Source organism: Somniosus microcephalus, chromosome 29, assembly GCF_052327205.1.
Source record: "Somniosus microcephalus isolate GS21.2 chromosome 29, FLI_Smic_1.0, whole genome shotgun sequence".
Taxonomy (NCBI): Eukaryota; Metazoa; Chordata; class Chondrichthyes; order Squaliformes; family Somniosidae; genus Somniosus; species Somniosus microcephalus.
In genome coordinates, this window is record NC_141015.1 from 18,960,290 (window position 1) to 18,973,964 (window position 13,675).

Sequence of the window (13,675 nt, forward strand, 5' to 3'; positions counted from 1 at the left end):
GCAGTGCCATGGGATCTTTTACACCCACCTGAGTGGCTAGACGGGGGCCTCAGCTTAACAAACCCACCTGAAAGACGGCACCTCCGACAGTGCCGCACTCCCTCAGCACTGCACTGAACTGTCAGCCTAGTTTTTGTGCTCAGATCCCAGGAGTGGGACTTGAACCCACCACCTTCTGACTGAGGCAAGAGTGCTACCAACTGAACCACAGTTGACACGAGTCCAACCTTTCTGTTTTTCTGCACGATGTTTGCTTTACTACTAACTATAATGCAGCAAGAGGATTATAGTCCAGTAAAAGAGGGTTTTACATTTTTGTCTCAGCTGATGCTATTAGAGCACTAGCTTTAGCATCCTCATCTTGAACAATAATATTGTGCACTTTTTGTTAAACAAGATTATGCACAATCCGAAAGGAGATTTTGCCGACGTCACACCTGACAAAAACCACACTATAATTAACAAAAATGTCCACAGAAAAATACCCCACAAAGTGCGGCTACACATGGAAAAACAACTTGCATTTATACAGCGCCTTTAACATAGTAAAGACGTCTTATACAGCGCTGCACAGGAGCGTTATCAAACAGAATTTGACACCAAGCCACATAAGGAGATATTAGCACTGGTGACCAAAATCTTGGTCAAAGAGGTAGGTTTTAAGGAGAGAGAGGTGGAGAGGTTTAGGGAGGGAATTCCAGAGTTTTGGGCCTAGGCAGCTGAAGGCACGGCCGCCGATGGTGAGGCGATGGAAATTGGGGATGCGCAAGAGGCCAGAAATGGAGAAACGCTGAGTTCTCAGGAGGTTGAAGAGCTGGAGGAGGTTACAGAGATAGGGAGTTCAGAGGCCGTGGAGGAATTTGAACACGAACTTGAGAATTTTAAATTTGAGGCATTGCTGGACCGGGAGCCAATGTAGGTCAGTGAGCACAGGGCTGATGGGTGAACGGGACTTAGTGTGAGTTAGGATACGGGCAGCAGAGTTTAGGGTGAGCTGAAGATTCTGGAGGGTGGAAGATCAGAAGCCGGTCAGGAGAACGTTGGAATAGTCAAGTCTAGAGATAACAAAAGCATGGATGAGGGTTTCAGCAGCAGATGTGCCGAGCAGGGGCGGAGCCGGGCAATGTTACGGAGATGGAAGTTGTGGTCTTGGTGATGGAGAGGATATGGAGTCAGAACTTGCATCAATATAGCACCTTTCACAATCTCATGACATACCAAAGCACTTCACAGCCAATGAAGTACTTTTGAAGTGTAGTCGCTGTTGTGATGTAGGAAAAGCAACAGCAAATTTGCACAGTGCAAGGTCCCAGAAATCGCAATGTGATGAATGACCAGATAACCTACGTAAGTGATGCTGGATCAGGGATAAATATTGGCCAGGACACCAGGGGCTAAAATTGGGGTGCTAAATTCACCAGGGCGTTACTTTTAGCCCACGGAAAAATTAGCACCCCCGTGCCGGATATTGAGTGGTTGCGCCCCAAGAGGGAAGCGGGGCGCTACTGGAAACATCCCACATTCCTCTTGGGGCGCTGCGAGTCAATATCGCGGCGTTACGTGGTGCTGCGGCACGTCGTGCCGCGGTATTGCAGGCCTTCCGCTCCTTCTTAAAGGGGAGGGGCCTTGGGCAGCGCGACCCGGTGCCCAGCTGGGCCCCCGGTGATCGGGAGTGCCGGCAAAAGAGCCTGGCACGCAAGAGAAGTGCCGGGCTCTTGGAGCGTAGCCGGCACTCTGTGGGGGGAGGGGGGCCCGTTCAGGAGCCGGGGACGAGAGCGCAGGCAGGTGCTAGCAGGCAGCCAGCAACAAAAATGGCTGCCCTGCACCTTGCCTTTAAATAATGCCGCCCCAGCCGCAGTTAGGCCCCCCTGACCCTGTCGGACATAGTGTCCGTCGATAAATCAGGGGGCGCTCCCGAAGATTGTGGCTGGGGCGCTGCGCACGGCGATGACGTCATCGCTGGTGGCGCAGCGCCGCGGGACGCTACTGGCTAGCGCCACCGCTAACCTCCCGCTGAATTTCGCGGGAGGCGTGGGCGGCGCCGCATCCGGGTGCAAAGCAACCCAATTTCCCCCCCACGACAACTCCCCTGCTCTTCTTCAAATAGCGTCCGTCGGATCTTTTATGTCCACCTGAGAGGGCAGACAGGGCCTCGATTTTTAATGCCTCATCCGCAAGATGGCACCCCCGACAGTGCAACACTCTCTCAGTACTGCACCGAGTGTCAGCTGAGATTATATGTAATAAAGTCCTGAAGTGGGGCTGGAACCCACAACCTTTATGACTCAGAGGCTACAACTGAGCCACAGCTGACGACCTAAATCCATTCCAACTAATAATCAGTCTTTGTCTGGGGAAGAGCTTGCTGATATCAGTCCTAAACTACCCTTTGCTAGTTTGTATCTCTGCTTTTCCATTTTGTTAACTATTTAGTAACCCGCCATAAGATCATCCCTCCTTTCTAGGCCCAAAAGCCTGAGCCCCAGCAGTCTTTCCTCATAACTCAATGCCTGACACCAGGAATTAGCCTCTCAGCTCTCCTCTGCACTGACTCCAGTATTTTTACTTTCTTTCTCAACATCCAGAACTGGACACAGTAGTCAAGGTGTAGTCTGAGCAGAGCACCACGATGCTTGGTCACGACCAAAGTTCCCTCTAAGCTCGCGCAGAAATGGGAAAGGTCTTGCGCAGGCCGCTCACTGGCTTTTCCGTTGTAAGTGCCACGCATCAATGTTCCCTCTAATTTTTTTTGGGTGTGCGGTCCCTTTAAGTGGCTGCGCGGTCCATTCAAATGTTCGCGCATGGAGAGGGTCGGGGGGGGGGTTTCTTGCTGTGCAGGAGCTCCAGACCACTGTGCGGCCGCGCAGCTTAACAGGAACATTGCCGCGCATGCGCAGAAATTTAAAGGGACTGCGCAGTAAAAGAAACAGGGCAGAGCAAAGTGCAGCTTACAGTGAACATTGGTCACAACACCCTTGGATGTGTACGCTACTGCTTTGAATATGTGGTTCAACGTTCCATTGGCTTTGTTGATTGCCGCTCTGCATTGACTGGATGTATTTAGTGTTATGACTCCTGGGTCTCTTTGAGCGTCATTTTTCTTATTTCAACACTATCCCTGGAGTGTGTTTCCATCCTTGCCGATGCTTTCTTCTCTCGAGGTGTTTAAAATCTGTAAAATCGGCACCATTCCTCAAACCTTCACCAATCTGCTCTTGTACTTTTGATGGTAGAGTGGTGAAAATTTCTTCAATATGTAACCTGAGGAATGATCTCCCAAGTAAAACGTCTCAAGGTGCTTCATAGGAGTGTTATCGAACAAAATTTGACACCAGGCCACATAAGAGAAGGTAATTTAACAGGCAGTTAATTGGCACTAATCCCTTCCCGCCTCGGGTAGGCGGGTCCCAGTGCGGGGCGGGTACCCACCTCCTTTGAAACTGGCATGGAGGCGGGTTGGGTGCGGGATGGGGTCGGGACCCCTGATTTCAAGATTTTAACCCCCCACATGCCTCCAATCCTGACTCCACGGCCCAATGAAAATCCTGCCCATGGTGTTCCCCAGGGATCTGTTCAGGGACCTCCACTTTTCGCCATATGTATCAATGAATTGGATGAAGGCATAGAGAGTTGTATATCCATGTTTGCAGCTGACACTAAGGAGGAACAGTAAGTTGTGTAGGTGGGAGCTGGAAATGAAAAGGGGACATAGAGAGAATAAGTGAGGGGAGAAAACTACAGCAGATGGTGTTCAATGCGGGGAAGTGTGTGGTCATCCACTTTGGAACTGAGAAGGATAAATCAGAATATTTTCTTGATTGTGAGAGACTAGGGCCCGTGAAGGAGCAAGAGGATTTGGGCGTCTATGTACACAAATCACTAAAAGTACACAGGTATCAAAAATAAACATTATCTTAGGGAGTTGGCCTACAAAAGTGAGGAAGTTATGCTTCAGTTGTACAGATCTAATTGCGGTGTTTAAAATGATAAAGGGATTTGATAGGATAGATACAGAGAAACTATTTCCTCTGGTGGGGGAATCCAGAACAAGAGGGCAAAATCAGGAAGCACTTTTTCCACACAAAGGGCAGTGGAAATCTGGAATTCTCTCCCCTAAAGGCTGTGGATGCTGAGGGTCAATTGAAATTTTCAACACTACGATCGATAGATTTTTGTTGGGTAAGGGAATCAAGGGATATTGAGCAAAGGCGGGTAAATGGAGTTGAGGTTCAGATCAGCCATGATCTAATTAAATGCCGAAAGTGGCTCGAGATTCTGAATGGCCTCCTCCTGTTTCTATGTCCCTATTTAACAGCTCACAGCTGTGTCTGTCAGTCAACAGCGATAGGTTGGAACAGCAGCCGACACAGAGGCAGACCAGATGGAGCCCACTCTCAGTCAGTGCACCAGATATGCTTCTTCTTTCATAAGGTTCAGTTTAAGACACAGCCAGGGACCGCTGCATCACACTGACCTGATATCGCATGCGTCCTTCCCTGTCTCCATAACCTCCTACAGCCCCAGAACGCCCTGCCCAAACTCATTGTTCCTCTAGCTCCTGCCTCTTATGATCAGCCCTCCCTTTACCCCATCATTGGAAACCATGCTTCAGATTGAGGGCCCATTTTCTGGAATTCGCTCCATAAACCCCTTCCTCCTCACCACCTCCCTCTCCTCGTTTAAGACCCTCCCTAAAACTCACCTCTTTGAGCAAGCTATCGGTCGCCTCTCCTAATGTCTCCTTCTTTAGCTTGGCGTCCATTGTTCCTCACACCACTGTGAAGCACCTTGGCTTGTTTTGCTATGTTAAAGGACCTATATATGCGGAGAATGCGAAAAATCACAGGGCATTAAATCATATTTTTCATTTTATTTGAACACTTGGTTATTACAAAACTATTGGAGAATGGGGCGAGAAAGGGCGGGGCTGATGAACTGACTCAACTGACGAAGGGTCACCGATCTGAAATGTTAACTCTATTTTTCTCTCTCCACGGATGCTGCCTGACCTGCTGAGTGTTTCCAGCATTTTCTGTTGTTATTTCAGATTTCCAGCATCTGCAGTATTTTGCTATTGAGATAGTGGTACAGGTCTGGTTAGTGGTCAAGGACAGGAGGGTGTGACTGCAACTCAGTCAGGGAAGGGGACCCCAGGTGCAGTGCTGGAGGAGCCTCAGCCTTTGCCCTTATCCAACAGGTATGAGGTTCTTGCTGCCTGTGTGGATGACGGCAGTGTCTGCAGGGTGAATGAGCAAACTGACCATGTGGTACAGGAGGCCATTCAGGAGGGAGCAGTGAAAAAGAATGTTGCAGTGGTAGGGGACAGTATAGTCAGGGGGATAGATACTGTTCCCTGCAGCCGCGACCGGGAGTTCCGAAAGCTGTGTTTCCTACCCAGTGCCAGGGTTAAGGATATCTTCTCACGGCTGTTGAAGAATTTGGAGTGGGAGGGGGAGGATCCAGTTGTCGTGGTCCACGTAGGAACCAACGACATAGGTAGAACTAGGAATGAGGTTCTGCTGAGAGAGTTTGAGGAGCTAGGATCCAAATTAAAAAGCAGAACCTCAAAGGTAATCTCTGGATTGTTACCTGAGCCACGCGCAAATTGGCATAGGGACAAGCAGATCAGAGAGTTTAATGCGTGGCTCAAAGAGTGGAGTGCGAGGAAGGGGTTTTGATTCATGGGGCAATGGCACCAGTACTGGGGAAAGACAGAGCTGTTCCGTTGGGACAGTCTCCACTTAAACCGGGCTGGGACCAGTGTCCTGGTGAATCAAATAACTAGGGCTGCAGATAGGGCTTTAAACATAAAAGGGGGGAGGGGTCAAGTGAGGGGAAATTTAGAAATCTAAGGAGAAAAGTCAAGGCAATAGAGCAGTGTAGCGATTTGTAGAGAGTTTAACAATAAAAGTGCATCAGCGAATAAGGTGAAAGCAGAGAATAATGGTAAAAAGTTAAAATTAAAGGCTCTTTACCTGAATGCATAAAGCATTCGAAACAAGAAAGGCAAATTAGTGGCACACATAGAGATAAATGGCTTTGATCTACTAGCCATTATAGAGACATGGTTGCAAGGTGACCAAGGTTGGGAACTAAATATTCCAGGGTACTTGACATTTAGAAAAGACAGGCAGGATGGAGAAGGGGGTGGGGGTGTAGCCTTGGTAATAAAGGATGACATAAGGACAGTAGTGAGAAAGGACCTTGGCTAGAAAGATCAGGAAGTAGAATCAATATTGGTGGAGATAAAAAAATAACAAGGTGCAGAAAACACTGGTGGGAGTAGTTTATAGGCCCTCAAACAGCAGCTATACCATAGGATGGAGTATTAATCAACAAATAACAGAAGCTTGTAACAAAGATAATACAATAATCATGGGGGACTTTAATCTTCATATAGACTGGGCAAATCAAATTGACAAAGGTAGTCTGGAGGACGAGCTCATGGAATGCATTCGAGACAGTTTCCTGGAACAATACATCATGGAGCCAACTAGGCAACATGCTATTTTAGAACTTGTATTGTTTATTGAGACAGGGTTAATTAGTAATCTCATAGCAAAGCATCCTCTGGGGAAGAGTGATCATAATATGATAAAATTTCACATTGAGTTTGAGAGTGAAATACTTCATTCGGAAATGAGAGTCTTAAACTTAAATAAAGCCAATTACATAGGTATGAGGGGTGAATTACCTAAGGTAGATTGAGAAATTAGATTAAAAGGTATGACAGTAGATAAGCAGTGGCAAACATTTAAAGAAATATTTCAAAATTCTCAACGAATATACATTCCATTGAAAAATAAAAACTCCACGGGAAAAATGATCCATCCATGGCTAACTAAAGAAGTTAAGGATAGCATTAGATTAAAAGAAGAAGCTTATAATGTTGTGAAGAATAATAGTAAGCCTGAGGATTGGGAGAGCTTTAGAAACCAGCAAAGGATGACCAAAACATTGATGATAAGGCAGAAAATAGAATATGAGAGTAAACTAGCAAGAAATATAAAAACAGATTGTAAGAGCTTCTACAAGTATGTAAAAAGGAAGAGAGTAGCAAAAGTAAGCATTGGTCCCTTAGAGGTTGCGACAGGTGAAATTATTATGGGGAATAAGGAAATGACAGAGAATTTAAACAAATATTTTGTATCTGTCTTCACAGTAGAAGACACAAAAAGCATACCAAAAATAATGGGGAACCAAGGGGCGAATAAGAGAGAGGAACTTAAAGTAATTAATATCAGTAGAGAAAAAGTACTTGAGAAACTAATGGAACTAAAAGCTGACAAATCCCCTGGACCTCTACCTACATCCTAGGATTCTAAAAGAGGTGGCTGCAGAGATAGTGGATGCTTTGGTTGTGATCTTCCAGGATTCCCTAGATTCTAGAACGGACCCAGCGGATTGGAAGGTAGTAAATGTAACTCCGCTATTCAAGAAAGGAGGGAGAGAGAAAACAGGGAACTACAGGCTAGTTAGCCTGACATCAGTCGTCGGGAAAATGCTGGAATCCATTGTTAAGGAAGTGGTAACAGGGCACTTAGAAAATCAGAACATGATTAGGTAGAGTCAACATGGTTTTATGAAAGGGAAATAGTGTTTAACAAATTTATTAGAGTTTTTGAGGATGTAACCAGCAGGGTAGATAAAAGGGAACCAGTGGATGTAGTATATTTGGATTTCCAAAAGGCATTCGATAAGGTGCCACATAAAAGGTTGCTACGCAAGATAAGGGCTCATGGGGTTGGGGGTAATATATTAGCATGGACAGAGGATTGTTTAACGGACAGAAAACAGAGAGCAGGGATAAACGGGTCATTTTCCAGTTGGCAGACTGTAACTAGTGGGGTGCCGTAAGGATCAGTGCTTGGGCCTCAGCTATTTACAAACTATATTAATGACTTAGATGAAGGGACCGAGTGTAATGTATCCAAGTTTGCTGATGATATAAAGCTAGGTGGGAAAGTAAGCTGTGAGGAGGACACAAAGAGCCTGCAAAGTGATAGAGACAGGTTAAGTGAGTGGGCAATAAGGTGGCAGATGGAGTATAATGTGGGGAAATGTGAGGTTATGCACTTTGGTAGGAAGAATAGAAAAACAGAATATTTTTTAAATGGTGAGAAACTATTAAATGTTGGTGTTCAGCGAGATTTAGGTGTCCTCGTACAGGAAACGCAGAGAGTTAGCCTGCAGGTACAGCAAGCAATTAGGAAGGCAAATGACATGTTGTCCTGTATTGCAAAGGGGTTGGAATACAAGAGTAAGGAAAAAATTGTACAGGGCTGTGGTGAGACCACACCTGGAGCACTGCGCACAGTTTTGGTCTCCTTATCTAAGGAAGGATATACTTGCCTTGGAGGCGGTGCAACGAAGGTTCACTAGACTGATCCCTGGGATGAGAGGGCTGTCCTATGATGAGAGATTGAGTCGATTGGGCCGATACTCTCTGGAGTTTAGAAGAATGAGAGGTGATCTCATTGAAACATACAAGATTATGAGGGGGATTGACAGGATAGATGCTGAGAGGTTGTTTCCCCCTGGCTGGAGAGTCTAGAACTAGGGGACATAGTCTCAGGATAAGGGGTCGGCCATTTAAGACTGAGATGAGGAGGAATTTCTTCACTCAGAGGGTTGTGAATCTTTGGAATTCTCTGCCCCAGAGGGCTGTGAATGCTGAGTCATTGAGTATATTCAAGAATGAGATCGATAGATTTTTCAACTCTAGAGAAATCAAGGGATATGGGGATCGGGCAGGAAAGTGAAGTTGAGGTCGAAGATCAGCTATGATCTTATTGAATGGTGGAGCAGGCTCGAAGGGCCGTATGGCCGACTCCTGCTCCTAATTATTATGTTCTAATGTTCTTATAATTGTGGCCTAGATTCAACCCCAGGTTCCAGAGATGGTAACCCACCAAATCACCCAGGCACCTACAATGCAGCAAAGTCAAGGTGAAGTGAGTTTGTTCAAACTTGGGCTCGGGACCAGAGTGAATGAAAATAAATGTCTTGGTTTGGCAGTGAGTTAGTTGTCTTCAGGTTATTTTTGAATGGGGTGTGTGGGGGTGGGTGGGTAGGGGGAGGGGGGGAGGTGGAGCAATATTCTAATGTAGCACAGAGTGAATAATGAGGTGTGAATTGGGATTATCCCGATGAGATTGGATTCAGCAATTGAACTCAAACTCAACAATCTGTTCATTTCGATCTGTCAGACACAATGAAATTGGTGATTGAGACACAATCATTTCTAATAACCCACAGGTGGGATAGAGACGTTCTCAGTGCAGAGAAATATTGTCAAACTGGGTTCCATATAAAAGTATCCCTATCACGTCAAGGTGTTGCCACGGCAACGTTGATTGTGATGTCTGATGTGTTTGGGCCGGTCAATTGCTGTCATGTATGTTCTTAATGTCTTCTGTTTCTCTTTACAGGTATGGTCTTGCCCTGGCAAATGGCCATGTATGCCCCTTAAACAACTGGTAGGTTGCCATTTTTTAATTTTCTAATGTGGGCAAAATGAATGTAGCTTGAAATGATCATGGCTACCCCTCCCCGGCTACAGCCGCTCCAATCAGAGGGGGAGTGGGGGGGGGGTGGGGGGTGCATGACATCCCTTGAACAGCTGCCTGAAGTCCTCTTTGCCCTGTTGCTGAGGCCTGTTCGAAGGATAAGGATGGCTTCAGGTACCACGGTATCCATTGAGTCATGAACCCCTTTCATTGCAGTTATCACACACTCAACAAACGAAATGAGTTGGATTGCGCAGTGTCGGGTGCTCAAGGGGGGGCTGGAATACAAAGGGGAAGTGATGTTTCAGTTATACAGAGCCTTGGCCAGACCCCATCTGGAGTACTGTGTTCAGTTTTGCGTACCACTCCTCAGGAAGGATATATTGGCCTTGAGGGGCGTACACCGCAGATTTAAATTGTATGGGCAGGTTGCATCATAAATTTGGCTTGTAATCCCTTGAATATAGAAAATTGAAGGGCAATCTGATCGAGGTGTTTAAATTGATAAAGGGATTTGATGGGGTAGATATGGAGAAACTATTTCCTCTGGTAAGGAATCCAGAACAACTGGGCACAATCTTAAAATTGGAGCGAGGCCGTTTAGGAGCTAAATCAGGAAGCACCTTTTCACACAATGGGTAGTTGAAATCTGGAACTCAATCCCCAGCAGGTTGTCGATGCTGGGACAATGGGAGCCTTCAAGACTGAGATAGATTGATTTTTGTTGAGTAAGGGTATCAAGGGATCGGGATCAAAGGCGGGTAAATGGAGTTGAGGTGCAGATCAGCCATGATCTAATTGAATGGCGGAACAGGCCCGAGGAGACGAAGGGCCTATTTCTGTTCATCATGTTCCTATGCAGTAAAATGAGACTGAAAGGAGAGTGGAGTGGGATCAAATGATAAGGTTTAGTTCTTTTTTTAAACTAATGCCAGAATTGAGTGTTCAGTATTCTTGGTTAGTACTGAACTGTTTGAAAAACGCGTTTACTAAATCTGAATACGTGTAATGGTGAAACGAGATTAGCCGAGGTTACCCTGGAACTTCATTTGTGTAACCTGCTTGAGTCTCCTTTCTGCAGGGTGTACAATCGCTCCTGTTCTGCTGACGTCTCGGTGAAATGCTGTGCAATTCAAAACATGCCGTTCGTAAGGTAAGCAGCGGATCCTGCGTGGTTTTAGTGACAACGCCACGGCAGTCAGTATAGACTGGGCACACCAAGGCAATACGCTCCCAAGGCCTGCACTACAACAGGGGAGATTGTGGGGTGATTTAATAGAGGTGTTTAAAATTATGAAGGGATGTGACAGAGTTAGGTAGAATCAGACTGGTTTCAAGGATCGAGGGGTCTAGAACGAGGTGACATAGATTAGAACATAAGACATAAGACGCAGGAGCAGGAGTAGGTCATTCGGCCCCTCTAGCCTGCTCCGCCATTCAATATGATCATGGCCGATCTGATCTTGGCCTCAACTCCACTTCCCTGCCCGCTCCCCATAACCCTTGACTCCCTTACCATTCAAAAATCTGTCTATCAGTTCTGTTACATTAAATGTAAGAGATTTAGGAGTGAGAGTAGGAAAACCTTTTTTACATAGCGGATTGTGAGGCTGTGGAATGCACGATCAGAGTTACTGATTGAAGCAGAGACCACGGCCTAGAAATTGGTCCGCTCAAGCGCCCGTTTATCAGGCACTACTCGGACTACTAAGGCCCTAATATGGCGGGCAGGAAGCATGCACACATTTCTGACCATAAGTGCGGCAACCACCATATTGGATAAGGGCAAACAAGAGGCGTCCTGTACCCACGCCTGAAACAAGGTTTGGGCTCTTTGCACATGTAAATAAGGGGCCTAACACCTTTTTAAGGCCCCCTTCCGTAAAATTGGTTTGCCCCGAGGCAGCCATTAGCTGGGGAGCCTCGGGCCTGACCATTCTGGCGCACACCCCACCCCGACCCCAATTGCGACCAATAGATTTCTGGGCCCACGTCAACATTTAAGAATAGGCTTGACATGTGGTTAAAGGAATAGAGAATAAAGAGACCTGGGTACATGGGCGAGCACTTGGGATTAGTTCAACTGCTCAAGTGGAGGGATAAACACTAACACGAACTCGTTGGACCGAATGGCCTGCTTCCATGTTGTAATATTTATATAATTCAACGCAACCAATTTCAGTCAAAATAGGGAATTCTGGCAACACGCAGCAGGTCAGTTAGCATCTAAGGGAGAATGATGGGTTAACGGTTACCCCCCTCCCCCCTCCATTAGAATTAGAATGTCAAACCCCAGGAGGGCTAACGGTCACTGTCAGGAGTAACACGTGAGAAGCATCTTCTCCTGAGGAGTCACTGGGCATTTGTGGGGCCCTTTTCGAATTAAAGTTTACAAAACTGTGGAAAGTCTGTCTGCAGCTTCTGGCCCTTGCGGTTTTCGATTCATTCGTGTCTTAGTGTCCATGTGCTATCTGGCAGGGTTCAACTGTGCTTAAAGAAGGTGGTTTCGGAATGAATGCGTTACCATTATGTTAATGAAGATTACCCAGCTACATTTGTTCTGATAGGACATGTTGGCCCCGATGGTTACAGGGAGCCGGAGAGGGAGTAGGGTCGCCAGTCAGTGATCGCAAAACCCAGAATGGCCGGGAAGGCGGAGGTCTTGCCCAATTTAACGGCAGGACCTCGTTAGAATTATTTTACTCCATTCCCTTCAATCTGGCCGGCTGGGAACAGTCCCCGGCAACCGGGAAAATTGGGGGTTGGTGGGAGGGGGCTGGGGTCGCGGCGGAGGGGAGAGAGGGAAAGATGGCAGGCGGGCGGGGGGAGGGAGAGGCCGCGGGGCGGGGGGAGAGGTGATCGCGGGGCGGGGCAGGGGAAGGGGGTGATTGCGGGGTGGGGGGAGAGGTGATCGCGAGGCGGGGGGAGGGATGGCGTGGCGGGGGAAGGGTGTGATCGCGGGGCGGGGGAGGGGTGATCGCGGGGCGGGGCAGGGGGAGGGGGTGATGGCGGGGGAGGGAGTGATTGCGGGGCGGGGAAGGGGTGATCACGGGGCAGGGGAGGGTGAGATCGCGGGGTGGGGGGAGGGGGAGATTGCAGGGCGGGGGGAGGGGGAGATTGCAGGGCGGGGGGAGGGGGAGATTGCAGGGCGGGGAGATTGTGGTAGGTTAGCTTGAGTTGCCGGTGGGGCGGGAGGAAACACTCCTGCTTCTCCTGGCCCACAAGCAGTGCTGGAAAAGCTCTCACCTGTTGGATCTGGCAGCTCCCGCCTCCCTTTAGCTGGCGGGTTTCCTGAGCCCTGGGAAGCCCAGCACGCAGCAGTTAAAATTAAATGGCTGCTAAAATCTGAGGAAGGGAGCCTCATTTAAATATTATAATTACCGACCCGTCTCTCTAGAGCAGATTATTCGGCTGACCCCAAACCCGCTGCGGTTAAACTACAAGTAGACGCGTTCACGGCGGGCTCGGATCGGGTTTCACATTCCCCCTCCCCCACTGTGACCCTCTCCTGCCCGTCATGGGGGTTAAAATTCCCCCCATTACACCTGTACGTTGTGGCAGTGAAACCGTTCATCTGCTGGGTTATTGTTACCTTGTCAGCTCCTCAGTCACAAACCTCCGCCGCGTTAGCGAATTTCAGCCACAACGGAGGCTGGGGGAGGGGAAATCAGCCTCACTCAGACTGCTCCACACAGTAACCCTTCACATGCCCATCGCGTTACTGCGTCTTACCTCTCAACCCCTCGGCACTGTCCGATTCCTCTTACAGCAACCACAGCGACTGCAGAATTTTTTAGAGGTTACATCTGAATGAGGATTGGTCCTGGCACTTCACCATGTTGTGTAGCTTGTGTTGGTGCTGCTGGCTTTTTGTTAGGGTGCCGCCTGTTTTAGAGTCAAGATTTCTCCCTAGGGTTTGCACTGCTGGTGAAGTGTACTGGAGTTTACTGGTGATGGAAACGTACTGGAGTTTACTGAAGTATACTGGTGGTGGAGGTGTACTGGAGTGTGCTGGTGGTGGAAGTGGAAGTGTACTGGAGTGTGCTGGTGGTAGAGATGGAAGTGTACTGGAGTGTGCTGGTGGTGGAGGTGGAAGTGTACTGGAGTGTGCTGGTGGTGGAGGTGTACCGGAGTGTGCTGGTGCTGGAGGTGGAAGTGTACTGGAG

At 47.8% G+C, this 13,675-nt stretch overlaps 1 protein-coding gene across 1 annotated transcript in view; it reads left to right on the top strand.

Annotated features, from left to right (window-relative positions):
- LOC147098515 (transmembrane protein 150A) overlaps window positions 1-13,675 on the top strand; it is a 66,537-nt gene that overhangs the window by 13,106 nt on the left and 39,756 nt on the right. The window contains exons 2-3 of the mRNA XM_085970310.1: window positions 9,432-9,479; window positions 10,591-10,662. Of these exons, the coding sequence (XP_085826436.1) occupies window positions 9,432-9,479; window positions 10,591-10,662 (120 nt within the window). The remainder of the gene's footprint in view (window positions 1-9,431; window positions 9,480-10,590; window positions 10,663-13,675) is intronic.